The 13615-nt window shown below is 38.0% G+C and overlaps 2 protein-coding genes across 2 annotated transcripts in view; one reads left to right on the forward strand and one right to left on the reverse strand.

The window, feature by feature from the left end:
- Positions 1–3319, reverse strand: part of DHX29 (DExH-box helicase 29) — a 45755-nt gene extending 42436 nt beyond the window's left edge. Inside the window, exon 1 of the mRNA XM_081231524.1 lies at positions 3016–3319. Within this exon, the coding sequence (XP_081087650.1) occupies positions 3016–3196 (181 nt within the window). The 5' untranslated portion in view covers positions 3197–3319. The remainder of the gene's footprint in view (positions 1–3015) is intronic.
- A 147-nt stretch (positions 3320–3466) lies between these two features.
- MTREX (Mtr4 exosome RNA helicase) overlaps positions 3467–13615 on the forward strand; it is a 127552-nt gene continuing 117403 nt past the window's right edge. The window contains exons 1-3 of the mRNA XM_081231525.1: positions 3467–3771; positions 9604–9741; positions 11103–11169. Coding sequence (XP_081087651.1) covers positions 3644–3771; positions 9604–9741; positions 11103–11169 — 333 coding nt within the window. The 5' untranslated portion in view covers positions 3467–3643. The remainder of the gene's footprint in view (positions 3772–9603; positions 9742–11102; positions 11170–13615) is intronic.

Below are 13615 nucleotides of genomic sequence, written 5' to 3' on the forward strand. Positions count from 1 at the left end.
CATCCTCCACCAGCCCCCAATAATATAAGCCCCTTGAAAGCAGTGATCTCAGTCCGTTTTGTTCTTGTGGTATCCCCAGTGCCTAAAATCTTGCCTGGCACATAGTAGCTCTTCAAACATTATTTGATAAACAAAAGAAATGAAAAAATAGAAGTGGAAGAATACCCAGGATTGTGCCAAGAACCATTTCGTGGCACCAGTCATTTTCTACCTCTAGATGAAAGTCCAATTTTGAGAAAGTATGCTAGTACAATCCTTCAAATTGTTTGAAAAGCCAGAGAGAGATGAAAGTGGAGTAAAACAATTACATTTACATTAGGAACAACAAAGAGTTCAGAGATAATTTTTTCTGTGTACTTTTCCACTTTTTTCTTCCAAGTAGGCCTATTATATGTAATATAAAAATATCCAGACAGAAAAAAAGAAAACAAACAAAATCATGTGGCAATCTTGCTGCAACATTTTTATACTGCTATATATATTGATTTATGGTTATAAAAAATTCTCTACAAATTTGGTAGATAACCTCTCATTTTCTCTTTTTTGATTTCTTGGTCTTAGTGACTCCTCTGAAATTTTCCTTGTCACTTACCCAAGAAATTTTTTTGGATGACTATATTCAGAGCATTTGACTAGATACTGAGGGATGTTAATATGTAACCATAAAACTGTTCCTACCTCCTACAATTTTATAGGATAGATAAAATGTATAATTGCTCACATAGGCAAGATCTAAACATCAAAAAGAATGATTCAAACAACAATGATATACATGAGCTAGGGAGACAGAAGAATTCAAAAAGTAGTTGATATCTGGGGTGGGTATTACAGGATTCTGGTAGATAGCATTAGGGATAGATAGCATTCCAATGAGAGAAAACAGCAAGAATAAACATGAGGAGGCAGAAAGCCAACAGCTGCATTTGGAGCAGTGAAAATACACCAGATTTGCTAGAGCTGAATATAGGAACTAGTAAAAAGGCTAGAAAGGGGGTCTTAGATACAAGCTGAATGGTGTGTATTTTATCACAAAGTCAGTGAAGACGCTGTAGAAAAAACTGGTAAGTGACATGATCAAAGCATGGTTCTGAAAGATCAATCTGATGCTTTATGCAGGACAGACTGGAGGAGGAAAAAAGAGCACTGCTAGGGAAACCCATTAGAAGGCTGTGTTGGTACTCCAGAAATTCATGAGAAATTCATGAGTGCCTAAACTGAGGTGTGACCAGTATAAATCAAAAGTGAAAAGGGCATACATGGAAGAGAAATAAGAAAAGACTGCACGGAGCTTGACAACAGATTGGATGTGAAGAAGAAAGGAAGACATAAAAAATAACTATTGACACTGGATAGAGGAATATGGAAAAACAGAAACAAAGAAGTCACAGGAGAAGCTAGTTTGGGGGAGAGAAGTATAGTTCAGTATTAGCCATGTTATTAAATTTGACATGCTTGCAAAATAGAGCCAAAAGTCCAAGTAAATGTAGAAATGGCTGACTTGAGCTTGGAACAGACCAGGACTGGACATGTTGACTGAGGAGTCATCCACAAAAGAAAAGACAGAAGTAATGGAAGTAGATGAACTCTCCTGAAAGGGCTGTAGAGAGAGAATCATACTGTCACAGACTGACACCTACGGTAATGGTCATATTTTGGGGTTGGGAGAATGGGAAGCCAAAGAATACAACAAATGACTAATAGAAAGTTCAAATAATTCAGAGGAATATCAAGGAAAGACAGAGAGTTATAAAGAGGCTGATTCACAGAGTAAAACTGCCACAGAATACTTAAGGAGAAATTCTATGTATTTGTAATTGCAGGCATAATAAATAACTTTGTAGTTAAAGGGTTACAATATATTGTAGGGCAAAGAATTATTATTCACCTTCTAAGTGAAGGTTTGTTACCTGCCTACTTCTTCAGTCTCATCTCTTTTCCTCCTTAGGCAGTGCTTACATTCTGAGTAGCTTAAAGGCCCATGCTCTTTCGTGACTCAAGATCTTTGCACAATAGTGTTCCTTACCTCAGCCAGAAATACTATTTCCCCCATTCTGTACAGCGTTAACACCTATTCATCCTCCCGATACTGTCACTTTCTCAAAGAGACTGTCCATTACTCCTCCCTTTCCCCAGTAAAAATCAGATTACGCTGTTAAATTCTCTTCCTTAGCTTTTCTTTGTGGCACTTATCAATCATAGAGCAACGTTTGTGTGACTACTTCATGGCTGTGTGCGCCATTAGATTGGCAAGCTCCAGGAGAGATGATTTGTCTATTTTGCTCATCCCATCCCTAACTTCATGCCAAATACACAGTAGGTTTTCAACAAATATTTGCTAGACTTACATTTCAGTAAGAACTACAAGCAAACAAGCTAAGCAGAAGAAAACAGCGTATAACTGTCCAAATCAGCTGTAAGTGGCCCGCTGATCTGCAGCCAGAACCGGCAATCTCCAAATTGAGTTATCAAACCAAACTACACAGTAAGCAAAAATGCACTGCTGCAGTAAAGATCGCTGATAATTTTGACAATAGGTTACCCATATTCGGTGTGTAAGTGCTTAAATTCTTAAGTACTGATTTTTTCCATAACACGTGGAAACGCTACATCGTGGCTGAAAATGGTTTGAGAAGCAAGTAGAAAATGGGTCTGGCTCTAGAACGTTAATAATTCCACACACTCTAGAACGTTAATAATTCCACACACTACTCTCTGCATTCGCCTCGCTGGTTTAGATGACGGCTCAGGACGGACCCCCACTGAAGCGGGAGGTAATGCAAATTTCTTTTGTTCTCAGGAGATGAAGTGGAGGTTAGGTGGGGGACGCTAAAGTCGGAACTCTGGAGGCCCAAGCAGCTTACACTGATCTAAAACAAGGCTACCCGATGGGGAGCCAGCAGCTCCGGGTGTGAAAGAGAGAAATTTTAAGACTGAGGGTCCGCCCAGGTGCGAAGGCTTCTCCCTCGGGACTGGCAGTAGCGGTTCAGGAGGAGGCCGGGGCCCGACCGCTCGTACCTTGCTTGACTCGGGGATCCCTGGTGCTAGTAGCGGCGGAGGGGGGCGGCCTGACCACAGGCTTCTGGTTTTGGGCCTCCCCGGCAGCTCCGGCCTCGGCGGATTTGGCTCTGGAAGCTGATACAGCGGCCCGGACCGCCGCGGCCCCCGGCGCCTTGTGTTTCTTGTTCTTGCCGCCCATGTTGCAGCTGCGGCAGAAGATTCCTCCCGGTCCAGGTCCCGGAACCACTCCCGCACCGCCTCCAGAAGCTCTTCACATTCCCCAAATCCCACGCCGCCACCTAGCGTCCTCCATCCGGGCTTCTAGGCCCTGCTACAACCACTGCTTCGCAATTGGTCCGACTCACCAAGGTCCCGCCTCCTCTCCGCCCACCTAGGCGTCTGCTGCGTGCCGGGAACCCTCGCCTCGCTCCCTCTTTAGCCAAGGAGCTGCCTATCCGCTGGTGTTTAGGAAAGGAAAGGAAAGGTCGGAGGAGAAAAAGGAGGCAGGGAAAAAGTCTCCGGGGCTGCGTGACTCGACTAATTTTGTCTCCCACGGGCCCCTGTTGAGGCTTCGCTTGGCGTCACTGTCGGTGCGGTCGCGGAGCATCTTGGGTAGGAGGGAGATTCGGTCTCCCAGCTCCGAAAGATGGCGGACGCTTTCGGGGATGAGCTCTTCAGCGTGTTTGAGGACGACTCGACCACTGCGCCCGGAGCCAAAAAAGACAAGGAGAAGGGGAAATGGAAGGGGCCGCCAGGGTCTGCGGAAAAGGCCGGGTAAGGAAGATGTCCGAAATGTCTTTTTTTCTTTCTCTCTCCTCAGTGTTGAGGGAAGAAAATCCCACTCTCTTCTGAAGACCACGAGAAGTAGGGTGTACGTTAGTGGCGTTGGGAAGTGAAGGGGGTTGAGAAGAATGTTGAGGAGGGAGGAAGAACGTTGGTTTGGGGAAGCTGGGTCTTGCCGTTCTCCGGTGGCCGCAGGCAGCGTGGACTTAAGCCGCTGCAATTCCCTGACGCCTGCGTAAGGCCTGACTATTCCCCCTGCCTGCGCTCTGGGGTCGTGAGGGCAGGTCAGCTGTCTCTTAGTTTCTGTACCCCCAGCTCCAGCACAATACAGGAAACGAATCACCAGTTGAGTAAAGGGTTAAGAAGCTTAGAAAATGTGACTTGGATTGAGTGGGAGGGGAAAGGGCAAATAGTAGCAGGAGACGGGAGAGAGATTCCATCTCGCAGCTGCAGTTTCCTTGCCTATAAGGTGATAGCACCAGCCACTAGGGTTCTTGTGAGGAGTAAACGAGATTGTGTAAGCGCCTAACGGTGCTTAGCACATAATAGATTCTCAATGCTGGCTCTCTTTGATTTTATTAAGAAAAATTTAAAAAATTACTGGTCCCTGAAACTTAAAGTAAGATGATTCATTAGTAATGAATAAAATTTACTCTTGACGTTGGGGGAGGATACCCAATGGATGCTTGAATTAAATTAGTCATGATTTTGCTCTCAAGGAACTTTTCTTTGAGGTAAGGAGGTGGTACAGATACGTACTTTAAAGAGTTAGTAGGAGATTGAAATACAATAAGCTGTGTATACAGTTAAGTGCTATAAAAGTTCAGGAAAGAGAGCTATTTGTGATATCTAGAGAGCCTTATATGCAAGAAGCTGTTCTGTGTTGAGATGATTCCTTATTGACGCTTAGATTTTTTTTTTTGATTTGTTTTGTTTGGTAGCACAAATTGGGCTAGGCGGAGTGTTTGCTTAGGGACTACAAGAGATAAGCCTGAGAATATAAATTGGTTTTAGATTATGAAGGGCCTTGAATAACAAGCATATGAGTTCTGATTTCATTTTAAAAACCCAGGTGAACATGTGTTTTTTTCCTAACTTGGTGACTGGAGAGGTAGCGTGATAGTTTAGAAAAATTAATTTGGTATCAGTAGTCAAGAGGAAAGACACTGATAGTAAAAAGTAAATTTAAAAGTGTTTAAAAGTGTTTCAGTTATCTAATTATGAGATTATAAAAACCTCAACTCAGGAGGTGACAGATGGAAGGAAAAGGAAAGATTAAAATGTCGTGAAGGAAAAAATTGACAGGCCTTATTTAAGGAGGACGATGGAAGAGGGGGTCAAAACTTGAACCTGGATATCAGGAAGAAGAAAAATAGGGAAATTTATAGGAGATTTTGACTTCGAAATTAATTTGGCTTGAGACAAAGTGAAGTGATGATAGTATATCCATATTGAAGTATCCATTGGGCAGTTTTAATCTGGGTTTGGAGAAATACCAGAACGGTAGGTATATATTTGGATGCTATTTCAATTGGTCCTGCTTGAAGTGGAGATTCCTGTGGGAAAGTATAGTTTTCCCACACATAATATAGAGATTAGAGGGATATTAGAACAATCAGGAGTTTGAAATGTCACATAAGAGTGAAACAAAGGAGAAAAATAGTCTTCCTCTCTCATTTTTTTTTTTTTTCTCTTCCTCTCTCATTGAGTTAGAGGGTGTAGTAGTCTTGGAGAACTTTTCAGGGAAAATGAGAAAGGAGGACAGGTTCTTTTTATTTTTTTCCAAACAGGAATAATTAATAATTTCTGTAGTTTGAATGGGCAACTATGATGTTATGAAGATGATACATGTATAATTTGCTACTGTGGTAAATACTTTGTTTCAAAATTACTCAAGTAAAATTCACTTTGCAGTATATTAGGGGTAAGCTGTTTCTGCAACCTTCCAAAGTGAAAATTTGTAGGATATAAAAACAATTTATATTTTAATTTTACTAGGAAATATGTGAACATTAGAGAAAGGAAATACATAAGAAAATATAGACCATGGTTAACTTACAGAACTTTGTTTACTACCAACACTTCTAACTAGGCCTAGACGTCTAGGTATTTTTAGGGAAAAATCCAATTTGCCTTATTGTAACTATCATACTATCATAATTATTTGTATCGTAGTCAGTATGTATAGCATGGTTTCCATCTGATTTGTATAACACAGAAGGGCAAATCCTGGAACTTTAGAGGATCTTGTCTTTTGTATTGATATTTAATACTCTAGACCAAGTGGGTGCTTTTTAAAAAAACTTTATGAGAATTGTCTGGAGAGAGAGAATAATATGAAAAACTCCATGTACTCGTAACTCAGCTTCAGTATTATCAAGTCATGATCAATTTATTCCCACACCCTTTTTTTGTAAATCAAATTCTACTAATCATGTTATTTCTCCCTAAAAATTTCAGTATGCATCTCTTGTTGATAGTGACTTTCTTTTCCAACATAACTGTCATGCCATTGTTATACCTAACAAAATGTACGATAATTCGTTGATATCATTGAATAGTCAATCCACAGTAAGATTCCCCAGTTGTCTCAAAGGTATTTTTTTGTAGTTGGTTTATTTGAATCAGGTTCCAGACAAAGCCCTTATACTGTTTTGCTTGTTATATCCCTGAAGTCTTTCATTTTACAACAGTCCCTTTTTTCCTTACGCTATTGATTTCTTTTGGAGGGGTGGATGAGAGGAGAAACCAGCTCATTTGTCCTGTTTAGTTTTCCACATCCTGAATTTGCTTTCTTATGCTGTCATTTTACTAGCTTTTTTATCTTCAAGTATTTACTGTAAACTGTCCTTATATCTAGAGCTGAACTATGCAATCTATAGTAGTCCCCCACCCTTATCTGAGGGGGATAGGTTCCAAGAGCCCCAGTGGTTGCCCGAAACCTTGGATAGTACCAAACCCTATATGTAGTATGATTTTCCCTATACATACATACCTACGAAAGCATAATTTATAAATTAGGCACAGTAAGAGATTAACAATTACTAAAAATAAAATAAAATAATTATATCAATATATAAGTTGAGAACTTTCACCTTTTCATTTAAGGTAAGCACTTGACGGCTTCTCTTTGGCGTTGCCAGCATCACTACTCTTGTGCTTTGGGGCCATTAATAAGTAAAATAAGGGTTACTTAAACACAAGCACTGCCATAGTACAACAGTGATCTGAAAACTTAGACAGCCACTGAGTGACTTAACAGGCTGGATACTGTTGGCAAAGGGATGATTCATGTCCCAGGCGGGATGGAGCAGGAATGTGCAAGATTTCATCATGCTACTCAAAAAGGCATCCAGTTTAAAACTTATGAATTATTTACCTCTGGAATTTTCCATTTAATATTTTTGGACCTCAGTTGACCTTGGGTAACTGACACCTTGGAAAGGGAAAACATAGATAAGGGGGGACTCCTGTAATAGCTACTACCTACCTGTAGCTGTTGAGCGCTTAAATGTAGTTAATCAGAATTGACATGTTCTGTGAATGTAAAATATACACTGTATTTTGAAGACTTGTTATAAAAAATGTCAAATACGTCATTTTTATCTTTATATACTGAAATTATAATATTTTGTATATTTTGGGTTAAATGAAATATAAAATTTCTGTTTTAAACTATTTTAATATGGTTACTAGAAATTTAAAGTTATATAGGCACTTGTATGTATATATCTTGGACAGCTGCTGACGTTGAGACTTGATTAGAGTCATATTCAATTGTTTAGATAAGAATACAGTTGAATAGAGAGTTGAATATAGTATTAAAGAATAATGGAGCTCTTCTGAAGGAAAGTATTCTACAATGAATTTAGGTTTTAAGCTTCTCAAAGGTATAGGAATGATGTTTCTTTGTTTTATAGTTGTCACCAACTCCTAGTAGGTTTAATTACAATGCTTTGGTTGATGCTTACTTATTCAGAAAGAATAATAAAATGTTAGAACTAGAGGGATCATAATTATCATTCATATGTCTTCTTTTACTGAGGGCCAAGGATATTGATCGCTTGTCCAAAGGAGATTCATGTAAGTAATATGGAACAACTGTGAATACCTATTCCACTAAATGGGGCGTGAGAGGAATTACATATTTCAGGTTTTGCCAAGCATCAAAGAATAAACTTCATTATGGAAATGTTATTCAAGCATATAGATCAGTACTACTATTTGTTGACTCTTTTTAAAAAAAAATTTTCTGTTGAGATAAAACATACTGAAAAAAAGTGCGAAAGTCATGGGACAAATTTTTGTAGTGAACACACCAATGTAAGCCCTGTTCAGGACAAAAAATAGAATATTGCAGAAATCCATCTTTTTCCCCCAGTAAAGTGACTAACACGATAACCACATGTGTTAGTTTTTTTTCTGTTTGTAAATATAATGTAAATGGATTCATACAGAGTATGTTATTTTGTTTCTGGCTTTTGCTCAATATTGTTTGTAAAATTCTTAACTGTAGCTCTGGCAGTAACTTTTGAAGTATGATTGAGGTTTGGTGTGGGATCAGAGGAATATTCCCAATTATCTGAAAAGCCTGCTCTTTTTCAACTATAGGAGACTGAATTTTTCTTCACATACTTCAGCCAAAAACTGTATCACAGCAAGTTCAATGTAGAGATAGATGAGAGTCCAGCTGCCTTCTATTAAGCCAGACATTAAAGAGACTTGCAAAAATATAAAATAATGCCATTCTTCTCATTAAAATTTTTTTGGGAAAATACTAATTTTTTTCAGTTTTAATATTTAATATGGTAAACATCAATAGATAAGACTACAGAAACAAAATTCCTTGGAATCCTCAGTAACTTTTAGACTGGAAAGTCAAAACAAAATCTCTCATTTCTGAGATCAATACTTTTGGAGCCACTGATCTAATATAGTCTAATTTCCATTTTCCTGGTAATGGTTCTTGAGCTCCTTTTCGTATGCTTATTGGTCATTTGGATATCCTCTTTCGTAAAGTGCCTGTTCTAGTCTTTTGCTCATTTTTTTATTGGGTTATCTTTTTTTAATTTGTAGCCGTCACTTCCATTATTTTAGATACATACGCCTTTTGTCGGTTATATGTGTGTTTTCTCCCACTTTGTCTTTTCTCTGTACTCTCTTAATGGTACTTTTTGATTTACAGAAACTCTGAGTTTCAATGCAGTCCAATTTAGCAAACTTACTTTCTGGTTAACAATTTTATGTCCTGTTTAGTAATACCTAAAGATAATTTTCTCATTTTATCTTCTAGAGGCTTTGTTGTTTTTGCCTTTCACAATTAGATCTAATATCCATATTGATTTTTGTGTGTAATTGGCATAGGGGTCAGATTGATTTCCCCTATGGTTGTCCAATCCACAAAGCACTGTTTATTGTCACTACTTTTGACCAGTGAATCCAACCACATAAAAAAATTTTCTCCCAAATAGTAATATTATGCTGTTAGAAAAGCATTAAATGTTTATTGAAAGTGTTTACATAAATGTCTAATGGTATTTTACAGTTTTTAAGAATATTATATTAGTAATAGTTGTGTTAATGTGAGTTGCAAAATATTTTTAGAACAGAATTTCCAAGAAAATATGAAATGAAAGAGTAGTATTCAGTTTCATTAGTTAAAATAAGAGTATTCTGGGCTTTAGCCACTTTTGATTTGTAACATCTATTTACATGACTTTTTTTGTTAATAGTGTATATTATACATGGGATAATATTTTATGGAGTCACCCTTAAAGTAAGAAGTGCTATTGCAGAATTCATTCTAAACTGTTCACTTTTCAGAAAACGTTTTGATGGTAAATTACAATCTGAGTCAACTAATATTGGAAAAAACAAGAGAGATGCAGACTTCGAGGGCACAGATGAACCCATTTTTGGAAAGAAGCTCAGGGTAGAAGAGTCAATAACTGAAGACTTAAGGTAGTATTTCCATTGTTATAAATGTTAGTAACTCTTAAGTTGGGTGGTTGCCTGAAGTTTTGAAAATTGCTTGTATGTTGTTACTTTGTGAAAATATTTGTTGAATTAGAGAAATGAAAATAAATATGCTTTATATATTCATATAAACATGTAACTGTAGGACAGTTATGTAAGTTTGGGGAAATGGAAAACAATATAGAAAAGAAAGGCTTTTAATACTTTTGAATCCAATTTTAAGAAAGAATCTTGAAGCCTGATTTTTTTAAAAAGAAGAAATGCCATTTCATTTATTTGTTAATGTCTTAGAAGAGGATCACTGGAAGAGTGGGATAAAAGGAAAGAATCAAACTGACACAATGGAAGGGAATACTTGGGAAGGAGCATTAGGAGGAATTAGATTTTTACTGTTGCATGTAGCAGTAGAGTGGCTATGAATCTCAAGACTACTATCAATGAGGGAGACCCATGGATATGTTTGTCTGAAATAGCTGGGTGTTTCTTTGATTTCAAAAATTGATTCCAATTTCATAGGTTGACCTGTTTCCTCTCGTAGCGATGATCATGACTTTGCTTTTCCCTTCTCGTTTGCCATATTCTAGCTTGGCACTACAATGAAGAATTTACTCCTGTGGGGGTTTTTTTTGTTGTTGTTGTTTTTTAACCGATTAGCTGTTGTTGTAGCTAGCAAAAGTAGCTACTGTAAGTGGTGGTAGATGTATCACTGAAATACTTAAGATGCACTGTTTGTCCAAACTAGTGGAATAGGTTACAAAATAATACTGATAATTTAAAATCATTGTTGCTTATTGTAGTAACTCTTGGGTTTTATCAAAAGTATGGTTATTGATTTAAAGTAAAAAATCAAAAGTACAATCAATAATAATGGATCTAGTGCAGAAATACATCTATTTTTCTTCAATTTATCCACAATCATGTCCTTTCAGAGTCTAAACAGAGAACCTCGATGAGTGTAACTTAGGATTTTGATGAGAAGAGGGAACACTTCTATAAATTATAGCAACATCTGTATTAGGCTAGTTTATTTTATACTTCCTATTACGTAATTTTTTTTTTTTTTTTTTTTTTTTGTGGTATGCGGCCTCTCACTGTTGTGGCCTCTCCCATTGCGGAGCACAGGCTCCGGACGTGCAGGCTCAGCGGCCATGGCTCACGGGCCTAGCTGCTCCACGGCATGTGGGATCTTCCTGGACCGGGGCACGAACCCATGTCCCCTGCATAATCCACTTGGAGTCTGTTTTGTATTTGTAATAAAAGATGCTAAATCACCATTTTGAATTCCCAGCATATATAATTCTCAGAAATTTATTTTAATGTAATTTTAACAATTTTTTTTTTTTAAGTTTGTCAGACTTGATGCCCAGAGTCAAGGTACAATCAGTTGAAACTGTTGAAGGGTGTACACATGAGGTAAGCACAAACAGTGGATGGTAAGTTGGTGTTATAAGTGGGATTTTGCTTTGGCCTATCTAGTTTGATGATTGACAAGCAGTTTAGCCTTAAGGGCTTTGGAAACAATATGTAGGTTCTGTGCAGTCAGTGTACATAGTCTAGTGGAAGGAGCTGGGGGTTTGTATTCAAACCTGAGCTCAGACACTGACAGAGCGCTTTTCCTAACTACAGTCTTGGATAAATTTCTTAACCTCTTTGACATTGGTTTTCTAATTTGTAAGTTTAGAATAATGGGATTTACATCATGGGGTGGTTGTGAAGATTATGTAAGAAAATTAGGTGAGATACCCAGCACAGAGTAGGGGTTTTTTGTTTGTCTTTTTGTTTTGTTTTTCAGAGTAGGAATTTAGTACATGTTTATTCCCATGCTCCTAAAGTCAAGTAACAGTGACATTTTGCAGGTTCCGTGCTTTTTTGTGTTTTGCTCTGATGACTGATACATTGCAGTTTCATTGTCTGCCACAAGATGGTGGTCACTGATAGCTTGTAGTAACCATTTATCAGTGAGCATTTATAAACATATGGGACATAAGGAAACTAACACTAGTTCTTTCTATTAAGCCCTTCTGCCTTTACCATGTAACCTTATATGTTATCACTACAGTTAATTGGGGAATCTTATTAAAGACTTTATTAAATAAGCAGAGTAATTACAAATTAAAAATTGCTTTTGATGTAGATCTGGAGCCTTATTTTTTTAAACACCTGTTTTTCTACTTGAAATTTCCTTATGTTCCTTTAGAATAGCACTTAGTTTGGCAGGTATAATATCCATTAGCTCATTCATTAAACACTTACATTAGACCCTATTTGATGCTGTGGTCTTAAAAAGATGGGAGAGGGCTTCCCTGGTGGCGCAGTGGTTGAGAGTCCACCTGCCGATGCAGGGAACACGGGTTCGTGCCCCTGTCCGGGAGGATCCCACATGCCGCGGAGCGGCTGGGCCCATGAGCCATGGCCACTGAGCCTGCATGTCCGGAGCCCGTGCTTCTCAACGGGAGAGGCCACAACAGTGAGAGGCCCGCGTACACAAAAAAAAGAAAAAAAAGATGGGAGAAAAACCTCAAAGACACACAAATTTTGCTCTCAAGAGGTCAGAAGTTCTTTCTGTCCTCCTTCATGATTGTCCTCAAGCCCTCCATTCTGTTATCTCCTCTCACTTTTTTAGCCGGTAACCTTACCTTTTACTTTATCTAGAGGTTTGAAGATATCAACTTGGAGTCACATCCACTCAAAGGACAAGGCACTGCGTTGTTTAGGCTGAGGAGAGTTGCTCTGCCAGTGTTCTTGTTTGTATCCTATCCTGCCTCCACAAAGACTTGGATCATTCCATTTTCCCTTGACTGTTTCTGGTGTCTCCTTGTCTCTATTTTCCTTTTCTTATCAGCATATGAATATTCAAAAGCTTGTCTTCTGTTCTGTGTTGCTTTTTAGCCACTGTGTTGTGTTTCTTCTTCCCCATTGTAGTCATTAGTCCTTCATTCAGTACATATCTTTTGGGTGCCAGGTATATTTTATTATTCACTGAATATAAAGAGATAAATAAAAAAAGTTATGGTCCCTTTCTTTTCAGAGTTGTTATTGAGTGCTCTGCTTAGAAAATCCCTGCTAAACTTCCTAACCTTCCAGTCATCTTTTAATCTTCTATAGTTAGATTTCTTCTTTCTCCATGTCTTTCAAACTGCTCTGGCAAAAATCACCAATAACTAATTGCTAATTCTATTTGACTCTTGATTATTCTGTTGGTTTTCTATTTTTCTGACTCCTTAGTCTCTGTAGGCTTCTCTTCTACCTGTCTGTTATAAGTTAGTGTTGCCCAGACTGTTTTCAGAGAATAAAAACAAAACTCTGATTCTCATACATGTGAAAACACAATTTGTTACTGTTGCTGCTATTAAATCTCAGAAATGTTAAAATCTTAATTGCTTTGTGTTAAATGTTTTTTGTTCATGTCATAGCAAGTATCAGGAGAGATGTGAGGGAGGTGAACCAAGTAGATGTGAGGGAGGTGAACAAAGTAACCAGATATGGCCCCGCAGGTTGATCATACCTTGATGAGGATCACACCATGTGATTTAGGGTCTAGTCTTCAGATTTTCGGATTCCGAAATTTGATTTTGCCAGTGCACCAGAGGTTGTGCTCTTTGGATAGAATCACTTTCATCCTACTCATGGTATGGTATAACAAAAGAAGGACCTTCCCTTAAATTAATGGATAAGTAGTCCTCTTATTGTCAAACTACCTAGGAGTTAGAAACTACTTAGAAGTTTCTTGGTGTCATAATAAAGGGGAATATGTAGTCTTAAGGGGAAGACTGATGAAAACTATTCCTGTCCCTGGAATGGTTCATTCACTAATAAAAACAACTCATAAATTAATTCTTTCATAATGTGTGCTGGATAA

This window comes from Mesoplodon bidens (genome assembly GCF_964165515.1).
Source record: "Mesoplodon bidens genome assembly, chromosome: 4".
In the NCBI taxonomy this organism is placed as follows: domain Eukaryota; kingdom Metazoa; phylum Chordata; class Mammalia; order Artiodactyla; family Ziphiidae; genus Mesoplodon; species Mesoplodon bidens.